The sequence below is a fragment of the Enhydra lutris genome, unplaced genomic scaffold (genome assembly GCF_002288905.1).
Source record: "Enhydra lutris kenyoni isolate GAN:26980312 unplaced genomic scaffold, ASM228890v2 scaffoldscaffold28, whole genome shotgun sequence".
Taxonomy (NCBI): domain Eukaryota; kingdom Metazoa; phylum Chordata; class Mammalia; order Carnivora; family Mustelidae; genus Enhydra; species Enhydra lutris.
Window position 1 is genome coordinate 1,235,372 of NW_019154112.1, and position 25,025 is coordinate 1,260,396.

Consider the following 25,025-nt stretch of genomic DNA (forward strand, 5'->3'; position numbering starts at 1 on the left):
GTGGGACGGGGATCCGGGGAGAGGAGCGCTCTGGAGCCCTGCCCGGTGTCTGAGTTGCCATCTGTCCTCCCCACAACCCCTCTCTCCAGCCCCTGGATCACAAGTCCAGGAAAACTGAAAAGTAGATTCTCGATCCTCCTGGACCGATTCTCTCTCTGAGGGCTATTTTACAAAAGACACTTTCACCTTAGAATAGTTGGGGATTTACAGAGAAGTGACAAAGTTAGTGCAGAGTCCCTGAGGACCCCATACTAATTTGTCCTGTCGTTAACCCCAATCTCACCATCATGCATTTGTCAGAGCTAATGACACAATATTCACACATTACTAGTGATCTCCATGCGGGATTTGCTGTTATGGTTTTGTTTTCTCTCCCAGGATCCCATCCAAGTTGCCTCGTTGAATCTCATCATGGCTGCTTCGGGCTCCTCTGCCTGTGACCATGTCTCAGACTGTCCTGTTTTTCATGACCCTGACATGTTTGAGGAGATGGTTTGGGTACTTTGTAGACTGTCTCTCATTGTGAATCAGGCTGACTGAGGCTGTGGGGTTTGGGAACACCACACCTGGGCAGGCCATTCTCCACACAACATAGCAAGAACATACAGTGATCACTCGCTCATCGCGGATGAAGTTCACCTTCACCCCCTGGCTAAGGTTGTCTAATCTAGATGAAAAGAGAAATACCAATTCTATAATTATGTTTTGAATCAGTTGTAGCTATTTTAAAATATGGAATTTAACAGAGAAGAGCCAGCAGCCCCCAACTCTGGGAGCTGCTCTGACACTGACAGTCGGGCTCAGTGTGGTCAGAAGCTGGAGAATGTCCACCACTTGGCCATATTCTTCTCCTGTGGGACGTGAGTCAGTCACCTCACAGAACATCAGCATCAGACAAGGACACTCTGAAACCACAACATCACTCTGTGTCATTACAGACAAAGCAAGGCACTGAACAACCCACAAAATAACACGCATCTCCCTGTGTCAGCCGATGTGAGCAATCGCTGCTTCTCCACCATGACTGCTCTCTCCTCGCTCTGGTCTGCCTGCTGGAGAGCGGACTCACTGAGATGCTCAGCCATGGGATTGCCCACACGTCCTGACAACACACAGTCGGGAGTGGGCCCCTCTTCCACGGATCCTCTCCAAAACTCCCATCCAAAGCCCATGTCCCTTAGGTTCCAACACCTTCATATTAAGATGCCCCATGGCCCCCAAAGGTGTGCGTTCTCTCTCACTGCAACAGGTAATAGATCCAACTTGAGGGCCTGCAAGTGCTCCTGGTGGTCTTGGTTGAAGAACAATAATGAATGTTACCCTTCTGACTGTCAAAATTGTGTCTGTGTCTTTTATTTTTTGTTTTTTTAAAGATGATATTTATTTATTTGGCAGACAGAGATCACAAGTAGGCAGGGAAGCAGGCAGAGAGAGAGGAGGAATCAGGCTCTCCGCAGAGCAGAGAGCCCGATGTGGAGCTCAATCCCAGGACCCTGGGATCATGACCTGAGCTGAAGGCAGAGGCTTTAACCCACTGAGCCACCGAGGTGCACCATGTTTGTATCTTTTAGTTCGATCATGACATGTGTTTGTATCTTTGTGAGTGTGTGGTTGACATGCAGATATTTCATGTTTTTCTTGATGGGTTTTCATCACTGGGCCGTGCTTAGAGAATTTCTTCATCTCAAAATTGTAAACATTTCATGTATATTTCTACCTCAGTAGAAATGAAGAGCACAGGGCTTTAAGGGTGAAGGGAAACACAGAATTGTTTGAATTTGAGCAAAAGTATGGGAAGGAGAAAGAGGTAAAAGATAATAACATAATGGAATCTAAGAAGTCCATCGTCTTCTTTATGACGTTTACAAGTACCTACAGAGCCTATGAGGTATCTGATACATGTGTGTTCAATAAATCCTCTCACCTGGGCTTGGTGAAGACTTATGTGTCTGCTTCTGTTTATCAAATGAACAGACAAGACCCAAGACACCCAAGTAATAGAGACAACAAAGAGCTCCAGGGATGGGCATTTTTGAACACTTAATGACCTAGATGTGATACATCATGTTTTGGTTCATGTCTGTACACTTCAGCTGTTACAATGCATGGTAATTATACTTAGGTGCTGTATTTTAAGCATATGATATGTTTCAGACCCACATAGACAATCCATGTCTTCAATTTGAAGATAAATTTAATACGTATATACTTATGAGTCACACAGAATCTTCTTTTTTTTTTTTTAATTTTATTTATTTGACAGAGAGAGATCACAAGTAGACGGAGAGGCAGGCAGAGAGAGAGAGGGAAGCAGGCTTCCCGCTGAGCAGAGAGCCCGATGCGGGACTCGATCCCAGGACCCTGAGATCACGACCCGAGCCGAAGGCAGTGGCTCAACCCACTGAGCCACCCAGGCGCCCCCACACAGAATCTTCTTTAAGGAGGATCCTGACAACTAAGAGCATTCTAGCTATGTACTGTCTGAATAGTAGATATGAGCCACCTGTGGCTATTTAAATTCACATTCTTTCAAAACAATTAAAAATGCAACTGCTCAGCACACCAGCCCCATTTCAAGTGCCACCTGCATCTCAAGAGCCACATGCCTCTTGGCCACCATACTGGACAGCGCAGATACAGAACAATTCCTTCCGCACAGACTGTTGCATTGGAAGGTGCTGTGCTTCATGCTTTGTGGGTCTTGAGTCAGAGGCATGAGACACATGTAAACTGAGAAGACCAACATGATTTCTCTTACAGACAACATCAGATTTCTGTCTGGGATGTGAATACATAAGAAGCTGATGTGTCACAAATCAAAGTCGGTTATGCCTGAGTCTGGTGCCTTCAGGGGCAAACTGTCTCCAGTTACCAAAAGGAAATCCCTGTCCCTCCACCTCCCTTCCCAGACTGGGGACCCTCTCTGCCAGCTCATTTCCTGGAGGTGAGGTCTCTTCTAGATGCACTCAGGGCCTAGAGTCAGAGCTGAGTGTTCAGAAGCAGGAAGTGCAGCTCAGGGAAAGGGATTCTGCTGAGTGAGGAGGAGGCCAGGGCAGGACCAGTGGGAGACTGGCCTCTTTTTTTTTTTTTTTTACAGAATGCCATTTTTACCTAAAGGAATGAATGACACAAAACTTGGATTATTTAGACTAGGGCAATTGACCGACAGTTTCTGGAAAATGAACATGAAGTTAACCTTTAATGAAAATCAACTCATATACGACAGCTGAGAGTACTTGTTGCTTGATCAAATGTAAGCTCTCAAGAGAAAAATCAGAATTTTGGGAAACTTGTGATGTACCAATAAACTTGACAGCTTCCCACTACTGATCTATTGGGATCTGTGGTAATATTAAAACAAATATGACTTTTGATAATTCAATTTTAACCTCATCAACACTGGAACACATACATAACTTAGTTAAACAACACATTACTTTTTTAAAAATCATGCATTAGTACAAGATCCATTCAGTGTGCAAGATGGGCCTGTGGATTTTAATGCATCAGAGGACAGCGTCAATGATACTCTTTCAAGTTCCACTTTGCAAATAACCTTTGAGAAAGTACAACTTGTGTCCTTTGAATACAGTACCTAAGGTGAATAGCCATAATGATCTGAGAAGGTTATGAAACTACTAGTCTCCCATATTTGTATAAGGTTGTACATTTTTTCATACACTTCAACCAAAACAACACAATAAAGGCAGAAGCAAATCTGAACATCCAGGGGTCTTCTAAGGAGACAGACAAGAAAGAGACTTGCAACAATATAAAAAGCAAGAACATCACTCTTCTCGCTATGCTTTTTATTTGTAGAAATAGTTATTTTGCATAAAAACGGTATTTCTGTTTTCATGCCATAGATTATTAATACGAATCTAAATGAATTAATGAATTTTTAAACCTGTTTTATTCCTACTACGGTAAATACTGATAGAGATAACCCACAGACACAAAATGATCCTTGGGATCCTCAGTCATCTGGGAGACTATGTAGATACCCTGTGAACAGAATGTTTGAGAATCACTGACTCACGCAGCTCCTGGGACACGGCTCAGGGGGACAGTGTGACAAAGAGCGCTCTGTGCAGTAGGTGAGGGGTCAGGGCAAAGTCCCAGGTCCCTGGGTCGCCTCAGCGGCCCCAAGGTGTGTCTGGGGTGGAGAAGCCCAGCGTTGGGGAATTCCCATCCTCTGGGTTTCACTTCTCTTTCTCCCAACCTGTGTCACCTCCTCCTGTCTGGATACTCATGACACAGACCCAGCTGGCGCTCCCATTGGGTGCCGGGTTTCTGGCGAAGCCAATCAGCGGCACCGCGGTTTCGAGTTCTAAAGTCTCCTCACCCGCCTGCGAGCCCAGCGGCGACTCACTGTCTCCTCAGACTCTGAAGATGGAGGTCGTGATGCCCCGAACCCTCCTCCTGCTGCTGTGGGGGGCGCTGGCCGTGACCGAGACCTGGGCGGGTGAGTGCGGGGCGGGAGAAAAGGGCCTCTGCGGGGCGGGAGCGAGGGGACCACCCGGCGGGGACGCGGGACACCCAGGGAAGGTGCCTCTCCGCAGCCGCCATCCGCGCCCCAGCCTGTGCTTACCCCGTCCCTCCTCGCCTGCACCCGCTCTCCCCGACTCGGTGCCCTCTCTCCCTGCCCTCCACCTGGGCCCCGGGCCCCGCGCCGGGAAGAGGGTCGGGCGGGGTCTCAGCCCCTCCGCGCCCGCAGGCTCCCACTCCCTGAGGTATTTCGACACCGCGGTGTCCCGGCCCGGCCGCGGGGAGCCCCGCTTCATCTCCGTCGGCTACGTGGACGACACGCAGTTCGTGCGCTTCGACAGCGACTCTGCCAGTCAGAGGATGGAGCCGCGGGCGCCGTGGGTGGAGCAGGAGGGGCCGGAGTATTGGGACCGGCAGACCCGGAACCTCAAGGACGCCGCACAGACTCACCGAGTGAACCTGAACACCCTGCGGGGCTACTACAACCAGAGCGAGGCCGGTGAGCGACAGGGCCCGGGTCCAAGTCACGACCCCCATCCCCACCGCACCGACGGGCGGGGGTCGCCCCGAGTGTCCGGGTCTGAGCGTCACCCGAGTGTGAGGGACCCTCCCGCACCCCCACCCCCGTCCCCCATCCTTAAGCCCAAAGAACCGCGGGAACTTTTAGGCGGTCTTACTTTCTGTTTAACCCCCTCGCTGTCGGCCTGGGCCAGGGTCTCACAACATCCAGAGCATGTCCGGCTGTGACGTGGGGCCCGACGGGCGCCTCCTCCGCGGATACAGTCAGTTGCCTACGACGGCGCGGATTACATCGCCCTGAACCAGGACCTGCGCTCCTGGACCGCGGCGGACACAGCGGCGCAGATCACCCGCCGCAAGTGGGAGGCGGCCGGTGCGGCAGAGCAGCTGAGGAACTACCTGGAGGGCACGTGCGTGGAGTGGCTCCGCAGGTACCTGGAGAACGGGAAGGAGACGCTACTGCGCGCAGGTACAAGGGGCCTCGGGGCCTCCCTGATCTCCCCTCCCCTGGGGCTGGCTTCCCACCAGGAAGGGAAAATGGACTCAGTGGCAGAACACCGACCTCCCACGGGTGGGGAGAGGGAGGTCCGCCTGAGTGTTCAGGTTCCTACTAGAGAGTGACTCAGCCAGAGGGCCGATTTTCTCTAAAGGACAATTGAGGAATCTAGTCTTTCCCGGGAGACAGGTGGAGACCATCCTTGCAATAACCCATCAGCGGTTCCCTTTGACCCTGGCAGCCACCTTGGGAACCATGGCTTAACCTCTCAAGGCCTTTTCCTCCAATGCAACACCTTTGGAGGTCTGACTGGGTGTGTTGAGTCATTCACCCCCCACCACAGTCAGGACCGTTAGTTTGCTCTACCCCTTAAACCTACAGCCTCCTATCCTAGACCTTCTCCCTGACTCTAGAACTTTCCAGGATTAGAAGATCCCAAGGGCTGGGTTGGTGACTGGGTTTTGTGCTTCTTCCATCTAAACCAATACCCAGTCCATCTTCGAATGATCATGTGAATGCCGTTTCAGTGGCCCATAAAGGTAAACCCTAGTGTGGATTTTCTGATTCTCTTCTCAGAACCCCCCAACACACATGTTACCCGCCACCCCATCTCCGACCATGATGTCACCCTGAGGTGTTGGGCTCTGGGCTTCTACCCTGCAGAGATCACCCTGACCTGGCAGCGAGATGAAGAGGACCTGATCCAGGACACAGAGCTTGTGGAGACCAGGCCTGCAGGAGATGGAACCTTCCAGAAGTGGGTGGCTGTGGTGGTACCTTCTGGACAGGAGCAAAGATACACATGCCACGTGCAGCATGAGGGGCTGCCCAAGCCTGTCACCTTGAGATGGGGTAAGGAGGGTTTTGGATAGAGCCTCTTCTCAGGGAAGGCCTTCTGGAGAACTTCAGCAGGGCTAGGACACTTAACGGAGCTCTGGACCCCTCACCTTCCCTCCATTTCCAGAGCCACCTCCTCGCACCATCATCCTCACGTTGATCATTGCTGGTCTGGTTCTCCTGGTGGTCACTGCAGTGATTGGAACTGTGATCTGGAGGAAGAAGCACTCAGGTAAGGAATGGAGTGGCGTAGGGGGATGGGGATCTCAGGTTTCTTGTCCCACTGGGGAATTTCCTAGGTAGCAGACTGTCTTGCCTTGTTACTGGGAAGTACCATCGTCACAAATGGACTTGCCTGCTCTGGAGCTGATCGCGAACACTCACTCTGTAGCAAACACTCGTGAAAATGAAGGACATATTTTCATCTTGTTAATTCTGGTGGTGGGGACCTCATGCCCAGCAGTTATAGGACAAAGAGGGAAGTCCCTGCTGAGGACAGAGCTCCAGCAAGTCAGGTGACCCAGTGACTTCTCACCTCATTTTTCATGATTCCTTTCGTGTCCTGGGTGTTCAATTACAATTCTGGAAACTTCATTTAGAACCAGGACTTGGAGCTTCCTCTAGGATCTCATGGCCCAGCCCTGCCCCAGGCCTCTAACATGATATTTTTTTCCCACAGGAGAAAAAGGACCAGGCTACTCTCATGCTGCACGTAAGTATGGAGGGGTGATCCCTGAGACCCTTGGAAAGTGTAGACAGGACCCCATGGGGAGCTCATGCACCATAGCTCCTCCTTTAGTCTCCTCTCCTGTGAGCTCTGACCATGTCCTGTTTGTTCTCTCTTAGGTGATGACAGTCCCCAGGGCTCTGATGTGTCTCTCATGGCTCCTAAAGGTGAGACCCTGGAGACCCTGATGTGGGGAAGGGTTGGGGCACTAGGGACATTTTGAGCATGAGAGGGGCTTCTGCGATGTCCCCACTTATGGGACTGACCTCAATTTGTACATTATTTTTTTTCACAGTATGAGACCAGCTGCCTTATGGGGACGAAGAGATGGAAGATTTCTTCACACCCCCACTTAGTACCCCCACTTGGTGACATCAGCAACCCCTGACTTCTCTTTGTGCAGATGTCAGAATGTGTCTGTGTTCCTTTGAGCATAATGTGAGGACATGAGATTTGCCCACCCTGCCCACCAGACCCCTCGCTATTCTGATTTTATTCTCTTTTCAGATGTGCTTTCCTGTTCAAGCAGGGCAGGGCTGGACCATCTCTATCCCTGTCTTAATTTCATGTTGGGCTAAGTACAAATGACTTACTTCTGTATTGAAAATGAGAATCCAGACAGGAGTTGTGTTTCCTAATTCTTGCCACATGGGGTTGATGAGGTAATAAAAGAGGAGATTTGTCAAATTGAGACAGCAAATAAATGGAAGCACTGAGAACCTTCCAGAATCCTTGTGTTTACTGTGCTGAGTCTGTTGTAGATGGAGGCAGAAGGCTGTAAGGAAATGAGCGGGAATGGGGCCTGTGCCCATCGTGTGTTCAGTGCATCACGGGCGTGATGTTGCTTACCCCTCAGCTGGGTCATCTCTCTGCTCTGTGTCCTTGACCCTTGTGTGGAAGCTTGTCTCACCAGGACCTGTGATCTCAGGGACTTGGACATCACCTGTCACCAGGACCTGTGAAGGAAGAGCTTCCTGTGACTGGGTCAACCTCACCTCAGGCCTGCGTTGGGTCATAGCCTCCATTCAGGGGTGGGCTTTTTTCATTGTTTCTCTACAGCGTCAGGCCGGCTCTCGCTCTTGTGTACGAGTTCTTGTCCCATTCTCCCTGGGTGACCCTGTCAGTTATAGGTGCAGGTGTCCTTTGGGCTGTGTTCCCATAGGCCTAGGTTGTCCCCTGCACACAGGAGTCTCTGGTATGGAGAGATGAACTTTCAGATTCATCTATCTCTTCCCCTCACTCTAGACCTGTTTTCTAGATTGTTCTTAAGATTCTGGAGCTAGAGGAGGAATCTGAAAGTTTCTCCTTAGTAAACATCAGTTAGTTTCTCTTTCCAGCTGCTCTGCCCTCTCTCTACCCCTAGTTCAACGATCCCAGTGCTGGCTTGGATCCAAGTTCATGGATCTATAAAGCAAAGTTTAATGTAGATCTCTTTGTGGTTGGAGAAAACGACCCAAAAAGCCTGAGTACAGTGTTTCTGGAGAAAGAACTCTGTGTGCTGTGCTGTGCAGGAGAGATGGTGTGGGGGGAGGGGCTGAGCAGAGAGAGGGAGGGGAGGGCAGCCCTGTGAGGGGAGAGAGACAGCACGGATGGTGAGGTGGGTGCACGTGGGGCAGGAGCTGCCCCAAACAGCTGTGCCTGAGACTCAATCTAGAAGAGAGAGTCCTCTAGCTGCTCATTCATTCAACTAATAACTATCGAGTGCCTCATACAGGACATGCTATGTTTGCATCTGGGCACCTCAGTGAGGCTAAGAAGAGGGAAAATGTGCTGGTCTTGTGGAGAGTATTTCTAGTGTAAGGGGCAGACTACACTTGAGCCTCTGACAATGTGGGGATGGGGCAGTGACCCCCTCATGCAGTCAGAAATCCAAGTATAGCTTTTGACTCCCTCAAAACAAGATCTAATAGGCTACTGTTGCTGGAAGCCTCACTGATAGCATGAAGAGTCACTTAACACACGTTTATGTTACATGTAGAAAACAGTCTTCTAACAATGAATGAAGTTGCAAAAATTAGTTGGAAATCATAAAGATGAGGAAATGCATGGACAGTACCTACTGTAAAAAGTCCGCACACAGGTGCACACGCACCGTGCAAACCAGTGTCATTCGGAGGTGAACTGTGTATTATGTAAGCGCGGTAGTAAGGGAAGTGTTTAAGTTGGAAGTTGGCAGGAGCTGTGAGGAAGGAGACCCAGAGAGCACCTGTGCTGAGACGGGGACATTGGCTCCTTTGCTCCAGGGATCAGGGGAGCCTCACTGAGAAGGTGACCTCATCATGGAGGTCTGAGGATATTAGAAGGCTTTGGAGTTTTCTCTGAGTGAGGAGTGGAGTTACAAGAATGAACAGATCAATGGGATTGACTTTCTAAGCAGCACCTGTTTGTTGCTGGGAGAATCGAGAGGTGCAGGGTGAGCCACCAGTAGGGAAAATGTAGGAAACCAGTGCTGTGTCCCAGGAGGAGGATGTGGGCTGTACCTCTGGGGTGTGAGGAGGGAAGATATAGGAAGTGGTTGGGTGCTGGATATTCACAGATGGACTTTCCTAACGAATTCATTCTGGGTGGTGAATAGGAGGAATCAAGGAGGGCATCCAGTATTTCAGACTGCAAGTAGAAATGTGGTGTGCTTTCCTTGGATATGGGGAAGATTCTGGAAGCAGGACATTGGGAAAAGCAGCATCACAGGCATCTAGTTTAGGCATGTGGAATCTGAGACAACTATTAGAAATGCAGTGAGGTTGGCAGTTGGATACAGAGTGCAGGGGAAGAGAAATATCCGGATTGGAGAAAGAGATTTGGGAGGTGACAGCATATACATGATGATTAGAGCCTTCAGCAGAGATGAGGTCACCAAGGGTCGAGGGCCATAGGAGAGAAAGGAACAGGACCAAACCCTGGACTCCTCAGGGCTAAGCAGGCTGACCAGAGTGCATACCCAGAGTGCAATGCACTGTCTGGTTCTGCGTCTAGAAGGCAGAGAGACCAGGGAGGCCCAGCTTTCAGTGTGCACAGGAATTTCCTGGACTATGAAGGTCTAGACAGTCTGGGGTAGAGCATGGATGCTGGGTTGATAACAAGGTCGGCGCTGCTGCTGCTGGTCTTCAGATCCCACACTGAGTAGCGAGCACAAGAAGCAGGATCCTCACATGTCCGTGCATCAGCTTCTCCTGTAGGGCTTATCACGTCAGTGATTCCTGGCCCACACCCAACATTCTAAGCTGGGGGTGTCTGGGGAGAGGCCTGAGTATTTGGTAACAAAGCCACAGGCAATCCTGTGACTCCGCCAGACAGAGAAACACTGAAGTGATTGATGAGAGCCCTCGTTGTGGGAAGGGTTTTTACAGACACATTTAAATGGTTTTTGCGGGGCATCTGGGTGTCCCACTCTTGGTTTCAGTTCAGGTGATGATCTCAGTGTCATGAGAACTAGCCCACGTTGGGCGCTGCACTTAGTACAGAGTCTGCTTGAAATGTCTTCTCTCTCCCTCTACCCCTCCCTGCCTCTCTCACATATGCTCACTCTCTCTCTCTCCCTCTCTCTCTTTCTGTCTCAAATAAATAAATCTTCAGATGTCTTTTTGTAGGAAGGAAAATGCAAGACATGCTAGGAGATGCATTTGTTTCTCTCCTGTGGGGCACAGCCAGGTGGCAGACTGAGGAAGTTATCAGCTCTTCATAAGAGTCTGAGTTACTCATCTTAAATGTCATCTTAAATGTCTGCATCACACAAAAGGAATCATGTGACATGATGCATGTGTTAGCTAACGTTATGTTTGTTATCATTGTGCAACGCAGAAATGTATCGATCAGCAGGTTGTACCCTAAACTCACACAATGGTGTATGTCAATCATATCTCTATAAAGTTGGTTTTTTAAAAAAATGCCTGAATTCTTGCTCTTGGAAAGTCTTTACATGGGTTTCTGACTCCTTGTGATACATTCATACAGTTACAGAGAGACTCCGGGAAGAGAGAGAATATATGGGACCTTGTTTTATTTCCAGGAAAGCCTCGATACAGGCTTGAGACTACACAACTGGGGGTAGAATCCACACTGGACCCTAGACGGAGGCCCACAGACAGCCAGCGCCTGCTACTGGGTATCGAGGCCACTCACTCCCCTGAGGGAGGCCACTGGACCCTGCAGCTGGGACTGCTATTGCTGCTGCCCCTGACAGCTGCATGACATGACTGTGAACCTGCTTAGACCCCCTGTGCCTAAAGCACGGATGCTGTCCCAGTGTGTGTGTCACATGTCCAGAGTCAGAGTCTGGCAGGTGGTCACGTGACTGTTGAAGATTCATGTCATGTCCACCTGCTGGACTGTTTGGCAAAGTGGGTTCCCCTCTCTGTGGATGGAGGTGTCTGTGCCCCCAACAAGATTGTTGACATGTGGCATTCCTGTATGTGGGAAGAGAGGTACAAGTTCTGGGAATAGACATTGGGAACCAGGAATGGAAAAGAGTGACAAATTTCCACATTTGGAGCAGTGATCTGAGACTGGAACTTGATCTGGACACTGTAGGCACTCAAGTCTGCTTGGATGAGGAGTGACTCATAAGTGGCATCTTTCAACTAATTCCCTTGATGGTTGTTATGAGCCCAGGTTTGTCCACTCCAGTCCCTACTTACAGATAAGTGGAGTAGCATTGTTGGGTCATGAAGTGATTGCTCAACATGTCTTCTCCCGGCCTTTGTCCCTTCCTAGGATTAAAAACCCAGATCTGTATCACTTCAGATGATCCTCATATACACACTAAAATTCTATATTTCTTCATACATGCACATATTTCTGGGTATCTATATTATTAGATTTTATGTGGCCTCCACAAAGGTCTGAAAAACCACTCCATTTTAGACACTGTCCTACTTCATCTCTGGTCCATGAACAGCTAATGATCACAGTGTTTCAGCAGATCCAATGACGTGATATTCATGCTCAGTTTTGCTTGGCAATGACCAGTCTCAGACAGGAGAAGGTAAAGCTTTCTGGTAACACTCACTTGCAAATTCTGTGTGTACTTTCCGTGGGCAGAGTCACAGTTCCCAGACCAGGGCTGGCTCACAGGAAACACAGATCACCACTGGTTTAGGTGACTTACACTCTAGCACCAACTTGGGTGCCTAAAAAAGAGCAGAAATGAAAAATACTTACTGAGGATTCCATTTCCACCTTTGCAGTAGACTAAGGTTTAAGGCTGCCCTTCTCCACATGAGGTGATGAACACTGGTGTTATATGCAACTGATGAATTATTGAACTCTACATATAAAACTAATGATGTACTCTGTTGGCTAATTGAATTTAAATAATTTTTTTAAATAAGCTGCCTCTTCTCCCCAAAATGAAAATGATAGAAAAAAAATAAAATCATACAAAAGTGCAGAACAATCAAGAGAAAAATCATTTAGCCCAAAATTTATAAATGGGCCATAAGCCCCAGAGAATAGTTGTTCTGATCTGTAGAGTATTTTTCAAATCTAGAAAATCTTAGCTTGGCTTCTCAGGCTCAGGAGCTTCATAGAGAGGAGACAATGCCCAGAGCTGCTTCATGTGAGGAGCAGGAGAAACATTCCCTCCCTGAACATCTGGGAACCTGAGATTCACGTCCTCAGAACAGGGTGACACAAATCAAATCTGTTCTACCTTCAAGTGCAAGGACATTCTAAGGAAATTTGCCTTTAAGTCAGGAAAAAGTGAGTAAACAGCTATTTCAAAAATTTGCAGACACGGACTAAGCCATCTGTGATTTGTAGTCCAAATTTCCTTTACCATTGGCCATTGGGTCAAAATAACTTCATTTCATTAGCTTAATTTATAATTGTCCTGGATTGGTGATGCCCCCAAAATTTTAAGAAACAAATTTCTCTAGAGAAATCTCTATTTAACCTACATGTCATAAAACTTATACAGAAAATTACACAGAGGAAAAAAGCAACTCATAGAAAGAAAAGTAAAGGTAAAATGGAAAAAAAATGATTAAGCAACTTTAGAAAAAATGAGTAGTAAAAAGCTCATGAAACTTCAATATTGGAACCATAAAATACAATATAACAGGACCAGGATATGATATAAATATATAAAGATACATTATTTGAATATATATTATGGATATGATATAAAGAAAAAAATTACAAAATTTAAAATGTAAAAAACATGGCAAAAGCAAAAGTACCTCTTAAGAAAACAACTACAAAATAAAGTGGTTAATGATTAATAATGAAAATATTACAGTTTGTTCACTGAATAAAAATTTATCAGTAAAAGAAGAATGAGTGGAGGGGCACCTGGGTGGCTCAGCTGGTTAATCATCTGCCTTCTGCTCAAGTCATGATCCCAGGGTCCTGGGATCAAGCCTAGCATCAGGCTTCCTGTTCAGCAGGAAGCCTTGCTGCCCTTTCCCCCATCCATCTGCTGCTCCCCTGCTTCTGCACTCCCTCTTTTTCTCATCTCTCTTAAAGAAATAAAATCTTTTTAAAAAGAGAGAGAAAAATGAGGGAGGCATGGAAAACAAAAAGCAAAAGGTAAGACAGCGACATAAATCCAACAGTGTTAATATTAACATTGCAAGTGAGTGGCTTAAATAAATCAATCAAAGTGCAGATTGTTAGCCTGAACACAAAACAAGATCTACCTATGCTGTCTACAGTATACACACTTGATCTCAGTTACAAACAGATTAAACTCAAAGGGGTGGAAAAAGTTATCTCAGGCAAACAACCATAAGAAAGCTGGAGTGGATACACTCATTAGCCAAAGGGGACTTTATAGTAAGGGGGCACCTGGGTGACTCAGTTGTTAAGAGTCTGCCTTTGGCTCAGATCATGGTTCATTGAGCCCCCAAATAGGACTCCCAGCTCAGTGGTAAGCCTGCTTCTCCCTCTCCCCCTCCCCCTGTTTGTGTTCCCTCTCTCACTGTGTCTCTCTCTGTCTAATAAATAAATAAAATCTTTTTTTAAAAATTTTAAAAAAATGCTAGTAAGATAGCGCTCGCTTCGGCAGCACATATACTAAAGTTGGAACGATACAGAGAAGATTAGCATGGCCCCTGCGCAAGGCTGAAACGCAACTTTGTGAAGCGTTCCATATTTTTATATCATTCTCAATGGAGAAAAACTGAAAACTTTTCCGCTAAGGTCAGGAACACGGCAGGGATGTCCATTTTCACCACTGCTATTCAACATAGTACTAGAAGTCCTAGCCTCAGCAATCAGACAACAAAAGGAAATTAAGGGCATCCAAATCGGCAAAGAAGAAGTCAAACTATCACTCTTTGCAGATGATATGATACTATATGTGGAAAACCCGAAAGACTCCACTCCAAATCTGCTAGAACTTGTACAGAAATTCAGTAAAGTGTCAGGATATAAAATCAATGCACAGAAATCAGTTGCATTTCTTTACACCAACAACAAGACAGAAGAAAGAGAAATTAAGGAGTCAATCCCATTTACAATTGCACCCAAAACCATAAGATACCTAGGAATAAACCTAACCAAAGAGGCTAAGAATCTATACTCAGAAAACTATAAAGTACTCATGAAAGAAATTGAGGAAGACACAAAGAAATAGAAAAATGTTCCATGTTCATGGATTGGAAGAACAAATATTGTGAAAAAGTCTATGCTACCCAAAGCAATCTACACATTTAATGCAATCCCTATCAAAATCCCATCCATTTTTTTCAAAGAAATGGAACAAATAATCCTAAAATTTGTATGGAACCAGAAAAGACCTCGAATAGCCAGAAGAATATTGAAAAAGAAAACCAAAGTTGGTGGCATCACAATTCCAGACTTCAAGCTCTATTACAAAGCTGTCATCATCAAGACAGTATGGTACTGGCACAAAAACAGACACAGAGATCAATGGAACAGAATAGAGAGCCCAGAAATAGACCCTCAACTCTATGGTCAACTAATCTTTGACAAAGAAGAAAGAATGTTCAATGGAAAAAAGACAGCCTCTTCAACAAATGGTGTTGGGAAAATTGGACAGCCACATGCAGAAAAATGAAATTGGACCATTTCCTTACACCACACACAAAAATAGACTCAAAATGGATGAAGGACCTCAATGTGAGAAAGGAATCCATCAAAATCCTTGAGGAGAACCCAGGCAGCAACCTCTTCAACCTCAGCCGCAGCAACTTCTTCCTAGGAACATCGCCAAAGGCAAGGGAAGCAAGGGCAAAAATGAACTATTAGGACTTCATCAAGATCAAAAGCTTTTGCACAGCAAAGGAAACTGTTAACACAACCAAAAGACAACTGACACAATGGGAGAAGATATTTGCAAACAGCATATCAGATAAAGGTCTAGTATCCAAAATCTATAAAGAGCTTATCAAACTCAACACCCAAAGAACAAATCATCCAATCAAGAGATAGGCAGAAGACATGAACAGACATTTCTGCAAAGAAGACATCCAGATGGCCAACAGACACATGAAAAAGTGCTCCACATCACTCGGTATCAGGGAAATACAAATCAAAACCACAATGAGATACCACCTCACACCAGTCAGAATGGCTAAAATTAACAAGTCAGGAAATGACAGATGCTAGTGAGGATGTGGAGAAGGGGGACCCCTCCTACACTCTTGGTGGGAATGCAAGCTGGTGCAACCACTCTGGAAAACAGCATGGAGGTTCCTCAAAAAGTTGAAAATAGAGCTACCTTACGACCCAGCAATAGCACTACTGGGTATTTACCCTAAAGATACAACTGTAGTGATCCAAAGGGGCACGTGCACCTGAATGTTTATAGCAGCAATGTCCACAATAGCCAAACTATGGAAAGAACCTAGATGTCCATCAACAGATGAATGGATAAAGAAGAAGTGGTGTATATATATACAATGGAATACTATGCAGCCATCAAAAGAATGAAATCTTGCCATTTGCAATGACGTGGTTGGAACTAGAGGGTATCATGCTTAGTGAAATAAGTCAATCAGAGAAAGACAACTATCATATGATCTCCCTGATATGAGGAAGTGGAGATGCTCCGTGGGGGGCTTGGGGGGGTAGGAAAAGAATAAATGAAACAAGATGGGATTGGGAGGGAGACAAACCATAAGAGACTCTTAATCTCACAAAACAAACTGAGGGTGACCAGGGGGAGGGGGATAGGGAGAGGGTGGTGGGGTTATGGACACTGGGGAGGGTATGTAATATGGGGAGTGCTGTGAAGTGTGTAAACCTGGCAATTCACAGACCTGTACCCCTGGGGCTAATAATACATTATATGTTTATTAAAAAATTAAAAAATTATTTTTAAAATTGCTAGTAAGATAAACAGGATCATTTTGTAATGATAAAATGGTCAAGTCATCAGAAGATGAAAAAACTCTAAACATATATTCACCTAATAATCCAACACCCAACTTCTTGTAGCAAAACTGACAGAAACTGAGAAACAGACAATATGACAATAATACTTAAATTTCAATATATCACTTTCAATAATGGATAGAACAACTATGCAGAGATAAATGAAGATAAAGAAGACTTGAACCATACTATAAAACAACAGGGTAAGTCGGACATGACTTGGTCACTTTTTTTTTTTAATTTATTTATTTGACAGAGAGAGATCACAAGTAGGCAGAGAGGCAGGCAGAGAGAGAGAGGGAAGCAGGCTCCCTGCTGAGCAGAGAGCCCAATGCGGGGCTCGATCCCAGAACCCTGAGATCATGACCTGAGCCGAAGGCAGAGGCTTAAACCACTGAGCCACCCAGGTGCCCCGACTTGGTCACTTTTAACACTGATCCTACTCAGCAGCAGCCAGGGGACACCTCATCGGCCTAAAACAGCCCAATAGAAAATCAGAAAGACAGTGGATGGAACAACACTCAAGATTAACAACACCTCAGGTCAGCCTGTTTTCACCCTCAACAACTGGCTGAAGAGTCAAAGAATTAACAAATCTCCAAAGAAAAGGGGGGAATGTTAGGGCCAATTTAATGTTAAAACCTGTTTAACTATTAGGGCCTACTTAGCCAGAGTGACTCCATATTGCCTAGGTAGCCATATTGTTGTTTACATCCACAGACATCATTCCGGGAATAAACGCCCCAGTAGTTCCTGGTATGGTTCCAGGTATCGATTCCAGGAGTAAACGCCTTAACAATAGAAGCCATGTACCTTGGGTCTGCAGTTATGCCCTATAAAAACAGCCTGTGAGATCGGGAAGGGGTCGCTCTCTTCGGAGGCGGCACTGGCTGGTCAGTCTGACTTCTAATGCTTGGCATAGAATAAGGCTTTGCATAACTTTCACTTTGTCTCAGTCTCATTCCTTTGATAATGGACCCCAACAACATGTATAGAACATTCCAGCCATGAACAGAATATACATTCATTTTGAATGCACACACATGGAGCTTTCTAGAAGATAAGCCATATGCTAGGCCATAAAAAAAACTCAATGAATTTAAAGGGGTAAAAATAATGCAAATATCACAGTGGCATGACACCAGAAATAAATAACTGGAATGAATTTGGGAAACTCACAATATGCAGAATTAATACACTTCTACATAATCAAAGGTCAAAAACATCAAAATGGAATCAGGAAATACTTTGAGATTAATAGAAATGAAGACAGAGCATACCAACCCCGAGGGGGTCTGACTAAAGCAGTGCTGAGAGAAAATATATAGTTGGAACTGCCTGTATGAGAAAGAAACATCTCCTATCAATTACCTGAACTTCCACATTAAGTCAAAGGAGGAAGAGGAGCGAACTAAAGCAAAAGCAGGCAAAAGGAAAGAAAAAATAAAGATGAGAGCAGAAGTTAATGAAATAGAGAAAAGAGAATAAAATAACAATATAGGAAACTAACTGAATCAAATGTGATCCTTTGAAAGATAAACCAAACTGACAAATCTTTAACTAGACTCACTAAAAGAGAGAGAGAGAGAAATGACCACCTTACTGGGATCAGCAATGAAAGAGGTGATATCAGGACTGACCACACAGAAATAAAGAGAATTAGGAGGTTATGATACACAATTATATGCTAAAATATCAACTTGTTTCTATAAAATAGACAAAAATGCAGAAACACACAAATGACTAAAGCTGACTGAAGAAGAAATAGACCATCTGAATGTACTACCTATAATGAGGTAGAAGATAGTCAATTGTCAAAAACTATTCCACATAAAAGCCCAGTTCCAAATGGCTTCACTTGCGAATTATACCATATGCTGAAAGAATTAATGACGATTCTTTACAAACCCTTCCCAAAAAAAAGAAGAGGGAACCCAACTCATTCTATGAGGCTAGGATTATTCAGATACCAAAACAGACAAAGATATCACAAGTCAAGAAAACTACAGACCAATATCTCTTATGAATGTAGACTCACACACACGCGCGCGTGCACACACACACATCTCAACAAAATGTAGCAAATCAGATCTAGCAACATATAAAGTTAATTACAAGCCTAATGAAATTTATTCTGGGAATGCAAGATTGGTTAAACATCCATATAAATCAAGATAAAACATCATATTAATATCCTCAAACAAAAGCCACATGCTTATCTCAACAGATGGGCAAGAAGCATTTGACAAAATCAGACACCTTCTCATGATAAAAACTCAACTATTAATAGAGGGAATTTCCTCAGTCTGATTAAAGGCATTTATGAAAACCCTTAAGCTAACATTTTACCTAATGGTGAAAGACTGTTGGATTTCCTCCTCAGATCAGAAACATGAAATGTTCACTCACCACTTCTATTACACATTGTGCGGGGGGCAGGGGGGTTGCCTGGGCAGTTAGGTCAGTTAATTGTCAGCCTTTGGCTCAGGTCATATCCCAGGATCATGGTCCCAGGGTCCAGGGATCGAGCCTGCATGGCTCCCTGCTCTGCGGGGAGAATACTTCTCCCTCTCCCTCGCCTGCTCTCCCCCTGCTTACTCTCTCTCGCTCTCAAATAAATAAAGCTAAATTAAATTTTTTAAAGGGAAATGCCAAATGAGGTTGTCAGCTTTGCAGTTGTGTTTCTGAAAACTGGGTTCACCTCTTGATGGGTTCAAGGCAAAAGACTCAATGAAGCCAAAGAATAGGGAAAGGAAGGCTTTTCCCACTCCCTCTGTCCCTCCCCTCTGCTTGTGCTCGCTCTCTCTCTTTCTCTCTCTAATAAATAAAATCTTTTACTGACACATAAAGGAGAACACCGGGGAAATTTCTGAAAGCAGGGTCTCCCTGAACAACACACTGGGGAAGTTTCAAGCTGAAGGTACAGATGTCATGACTCCTCTGATGCAGGACACCTGACCCTCGGTTGGAACCGCTGTCTCTGCTGATCCTGGCACCTGGATGACACTCGTGCTACTCAGGCCTAAATGTCTCTGCACAGACGTGGCACCAGAGCCGGGAGCCCTTGGCTGCCATGTCCCATAAGACCCACCTCCAAGCAAGTGAAGATGTTAAAGATAACTTTTCCAGAGGAGAAATGGAAAGTACAGACTTCTAATAATATCTACTGAAAATGAGACACTTGTGATTGGACGATGTAGTCAGCGTTCTGATTGCAAACAGCTGTGCTACATGGTATTCAGGTTAGACTCTCAGATGCCCAGGGATATGAGTGGATATTCACCGTCTGGTCTCCAGAACATTCTCGTGATCATTAAAATATGTTGTATGCAGGAACAAGTGGGACTCTGAAAAAGGAGTTTGGAGGGGGCCACATTACAGATGAAGTGTTTGGAACAGTAAAGGAAGATGCATCATTACACAGATATAAAAAACACAATCTTCTGTCACAATCTTCTCCTGCCCCACTGACCGCAGCTGAGGAAGAATCACGACAGATCAAAATTAATGAGGCACAAACTGACATGGGTGTGGACACGCAGCATCAAACACTATAAGGACTAACATTTCCTATATCTCGAGAAGCTTTTCAAGGTTTGGAAACATTAAGTAACAGACAACTCAACTACATGCAATTGGAAATAGATATGAAAGATGAAATTATAATTTTGGCCAACACAACAAAGATAGAACTGAAAGACTTGCCAAGGAGGAGTCCCAAGGATTCAGCACACTACCATTTCTTCCTGTGGAAAGATTCCCATGAAGGAGACGATTTGAAGTCTATAGTTTTAAATTTATTCAATGCCAGGATACACATGCAGTATGAGAACGGTTGTTATATTCTAGTTGCGAGAGCCCTCTGCTAGAAACTGTAGAGAGACAACTACAAATGGACGTCATTAAAAAGATCGAGATAGGGTGTTTAGGTGGCTCAGTCAGTTAAGGGTCTGCCTTCAGCTCAGGTCATGATCTCAGGGTCCTAGGATGGAGCCCCACGTCTTGTTCCCTGCTTGGCAGGGAGCCTCCTTCTCCCTCTCCCTCTGCCCCTCCCCTCTGCTTGTGCTCTCTCTCTCTCTCTCTCTCAAATAAATAATATCTTTTTAAAAAGAAAACAAAGAAAGAAAGATCCAGAGAGAAAATGGAGATGAGTTGACAGCAGGCTTCCTTTATGAAGAAGAACACCCAAAGCAGCAGGCACATAGCAAAGTTTTGCAAAACCGAAAGGTCCTGCAGCAAAATTCAAAACTCACTAGGGGTCCAGCTGAAGGTGAAGCCACTGCTGATCAAAATCATTATATTAAGGATTCCAATACTAGTTTTTTAAAAACAACTTTTGGTACAGGAGAACTGTTACATCACTGCATGCAGGTCAGCTCACTGAGCTGTTCACTTCTGTGTTTTTAAAGTCAAGGTTACAGAAGACTATATAGGATGTGCTATTAATTTTGTCATATTGCTTTTTAAGAAGTATTTTTTTATTGTTATCACCTTTTAATGGAATTCTTCTGGGCACTGTCCTCTCCATTAGAGTGTTTTCCCAACATTATCCAAAACCCCATGGCTGTATCAGGCTCAGGATTGTCTTTTGCCCGTAGGGTTAATTCTAATGTTTATGTTGGTGCATGGTGTAAGGGCCTGCCCCTCCCAGAGGAACTGGCTTGTGGACCCCGGATGTAGGGGCGGGGCAGTCCGGGTGGAGACGTCCAATCGGTGGGGCGAGCGTATATCCACTGGGGTGAATTGGGATTCAATTGGCCGCCTGTGTAGGGGCGTGGCTCAACCACCCCCATAAAGGTTGGTCTGCGAGGCTGGCTGGAGCAGAAGGAGAGCTGTCAGAGGAAGAAAAAGGAAGAAGCAGCAGCAGAAGGAGAAGAGTCAGGGGAGCAGCAGCAGCAGAAGAATTGGCGGGAGCAGGAGAAGAGCTGTAACAGCTCTTGTAAGAGCTATAAGTGCCGCCAGTGGCACCGAGGCCAGCGGCCCTGCCCACACAGTGCGACCCTCGGCAGCGGCGCCCGGGGAATGGCCTAGACACCAGCAACCTCGCTGCGAACCCTGAGCTGCTGCCTCGCCGGAGCCGTGTCATTCCGGGGAGCGGCTTCATCGGGAAGAGGCCTCCTCGGGAAGAGGCCTCCTCGGTGAGCAGCCCTGCAGGAGCAGCTTCATCAGGGGAAGAGGCTTCCTCCAGAGCGGCCTCGCCCAGCAGCCTTGTCCGGGGAGCAGCCCTGTTGAGGGAGCGACCTCATTAGCAGCGGCCTCGACTGGGGAGTGGCCTCGTCAGTGAGCGGCCTCGTCCAGAGTGGTGGCCTCCTCTGGGGAACAACCTTGTCAGAGTGGCGTCATGGGGAGCAGAGTCTGTGTCATCCTTGTCATCATCGCTGTCATCATTGCCTCTTCGTCGTTGGGAGTGGCCTCGTCCTGGGAGCGGCTTCCTCCAGAGTGGCCTCTTCTTGGGAGCGGCCCTGTCCGGGGACCGACCTCACCAGCAGGGACATTCTTGGGAGCGGCTCCAACCGGGGAGTGGCCTCATCTGCAGAGCAGCCTCGTCCGGAGCAGCCTTCTTGGGAGTGACCTTATCAGAATCGTCGTCGTTGTCTTTTCGTAAGAGACAGCCCCGACCGGTCAGTTTGATTTTTGATGCTTGGCATGAAATAAAGCTTTGTTTGATTTTCGCTTTATATCAGTCTCGTTCCTTTGATCACGGACCCTAACACATAGCAGTGAAAAAATGGAACAATGGGAAAAGCCCCCGTGTTTTGGACTTACCAACTCATGGCCAGTGGCCAACAGCCAGACCACATGGTCAGGCAGAAGGACAATGGAAACATGGTCTATTAAAGGAATAGCCACATGGGGTTGGGCCCTTGCTCGTTATGGGAATTTGTGGTGTGCATCAAAGGAGGACATCTTGATGCCCGTCACAAGAACCACCTTCTGAGTTTGGAAGTGGAATGGAATGGAGGAGTGTGTTTCCTGGTGTCCTCTCTTGGGGTAGCCACCTAGGGCAGGGAAATAAGGGGACTAAGGGGGGGCTGTGGCAATGCAGGGAAAGGCTGAAACTCTATAGTTCACTTGCATCTTCTGTGGCCCAAACAGAACTGCTCTGGCTGCCAACCAAACACCAGAGAGAGCTAGGAGGCCGACCCCCTGGTAGGAAAGCCTTGAATGTAGCTGACAAGTCAGAGCCATAATGGTAACCCCAAAGGGCAACAAAAGGGCCTTGACAGGAATGTGTATTCTGGATTGTACTTTGCTCACCCAGTGGTAGATGCAAATGGTCAGAGTGCTATTAAAACAAACAAGCAAAAAACAGAGCATAGACTCATGTTGCTGCCCACAGTTTGGACAAGCACAGCAGCCACACATAATGTCCCTTCCAATGGCAGAAAGTGAGGTATAAATGCAGAGAAGTAGAAATAGTAACTGAGGGTAAAGGAGGGGATATATTCACTACGTCATGAGGGAAATCCATAGTACATTAGCGCCTCGGAAGAAGTGTGAGCAAGAGATGACACTGTCTCTTAGCTCTGCCATCCCAGACCCTGAGAGAGAAAGCCGTGTGCTCTGAGAACATTCCTGCTTCTGGAACCTGGCAACACTGAATGGACCCAGCAGACCTGAGAGGCCTTGGGAGACATTGTCCTCCAGCAGGAAGATGGGCTGACCGTTAATGACCAGATGGGACGCAAGTACTACCAGCATCTCTGCAGTTCCGGTCCCACCACTACAGGGAACCTGTGCTCAAAGACCACAGCGTGGCTGCAGGATAATAAAAATATGTGGTCTTTGTCCCCAGTTCCTGGCACCCAGCTCCCCAGCCCTTTGGGATCTCCTTAGTGATAAGACTGTCACTGGTACTCTAATGAGATGACTTGGCCAAGGGTCTTAGACAGTTCAGGTTGGGGCTGGTGACCAGGAGGACCAAGACATGACTAGAGAGTTGGAGCCATCAGCCTCACTCCCTGATCTCTGTGGAGAGGCTCTGGAGGCTGACCTCCATCCCCGACAGCCAGTGACTGAATCAAGCATGCCTATGTCATGAAGCTTCCATGAAGACTGCTCCACAGTGGGGTTCACAGAGCTTCTGAAATGGCAAACACGTCCATGTGCTCCGAGGGAGGCACATTCCGAGTCCACGGAGACAGAGGCTCCCGCACCAGGACCTACACGCCCCCACACTCCCGAGCCTCTTCATCTGGCTGCTCGTGCATGTCCTTATAATAAACCATCATAGTCAACATGGAGTTCTCCTGAGACCTAGGAGTCCTTCTAGCAAACTACTGAATGTCCAGGGTACCCCCAACTTTGTAGCAAACTTGAACAACAGTGCCGGGCATGTGGGAACCTGAGAGTTGAGACTTGCCCATGAGCTGAGGGCAACTTGCAGGATGAGTCCTCCTACCTGAGCTCACCCCAGGTCGACAGGGTCAAGTGTGAAATGAATGAATCAGAGGACACCCAGGTGGTGACAGGGAATCAGAGAGCTGGTCAGTTGGGGGAAGAAACCCTCTCTGCTCCACAAAGAGAAACTGAGAGTTAGAGCAAGCAAGTAACCTGCACCTCATCTCATCCAGGAGCAAAGGAGAAGCAGAACGGAAGCCTATCACGTCCGTCCGCCTGCGACCAGCTGTTCAGCGTCCTGTTGAGGAAGGAGACAGCGGGCCCAGCATGGAGTCACAGATGCCACACGCCACCGAGACCGTCAAACTCAACCTACCGCGGCTTCAGCTCTCAGGTTCCCATGTCCCTGGCACTGTCGTTCAAGTTGGGCAGCGGTCCCGGGAACGCTGACAGGTGCTAAAGTGTCTCGCCCCAGAACATCGCCACACACGGGAAATAGACACATTCACATGACACATCGGTGCACACAGACCACTCACGTCTTGCAGACCCAGGGTTCTCGTTCTTCAAGAACAAAGGAGGGCAAATTTGCCCTGAGCCATCAGGCCACCAGCCCACTTCGCCATTGCCCGTGTTTGTGAGTGAGAACTGCAGTGGACGACAGCTGGGACTGATCACGTAGTGTCAGGGGAACGAGAGGACAGCTGTCATTTATTACCCACTTGTTCCCTCGGCCAAACCTGAGCACCTACAGAGCACCAGGTCAAGCTGCAGCCTCAGATCTGTGCCCCGAGAAAGACAGTTAGGAATTCTCTCTCCCCCAACACCCCAGTGGCCTTCCGACATGAGGAGAATTCCACAGTCAGGGCTTCGGAAGAGACTGCCTTCCTCCACAGAAGAGGAACACCTGTTTTCCCCCACATCCTTCCAGTGGGACCTGGCCTGAGGTTCCACCAGACAGGGGAGCACACGCTGGACCTGACTCACGACCTGGGGACAGAGAGAGGCTGCCAAGGTGCACGGTGTGTTTGACAAGGGGCATGAGTGGCAGTATGTACCCCAGGCCCAGGAGCGGCCACAGTGGCCCGTGTTCTGACCCAACCGAGTCAGCGGTGCTAGTGGTGATCACTGTGCCCTCAGCAGAGGCCGGGGTTCCCGTGTGAGACGCAGCCAGACCGGCCACTGCAGGTGTGCTCCTGGCTGCGCAGCCTAGCCTGTTCCATGACCATCCCCAGGAACACGTTACGTCCATACAAATGTGCGTGCATTAAGTGTGTGTGC

General features: G+C 47.0%; 1 protein-coding gene and 1 pseudogene across 1 annotated transcript; both read left to right on the forward strand.

Moving 5' to 3' along the window:
- The first annotated feature begins 4,364 nt into the window (after nucleotides 1-4,364).
- LOC111152201 (DLA class I histocompatibility antigen, A9/A9 alpha chain-like) lies at nucleotides 4,365-7,796 on the forward strand. The gene is given in 9 exon segments (XM_022510596.1): nucleotides 4,365-4,465; nucleotides 4,718-4,987; nucleotides 5,202-5,273; nucleotides 5,276-5,476; nucleotides 6,080-6,355; nucleotides 6,468-6,572; nucleotides 7,020-7,052; nucleotides 7,187-7,234; nucleotides 7,363-7,796. Coding segments are annotated over 9 exon segments (1,083 nt in total). The 5' UTR covers nucleotides 4,365-4,392; the 3' UTR covers nucleotides 7,368-7,796.
- An 11,680-nt stretch (nucleotides 7,797-19,476) lies between these two features.
- LOC111152419 lies at nucleotides 19,477-21,007 on the forward strand (annotated as a pseudogene).
- The last annotated feature ends 4,018 nt before the right edge of the window (nucleotides 21,008-25,025 follow it).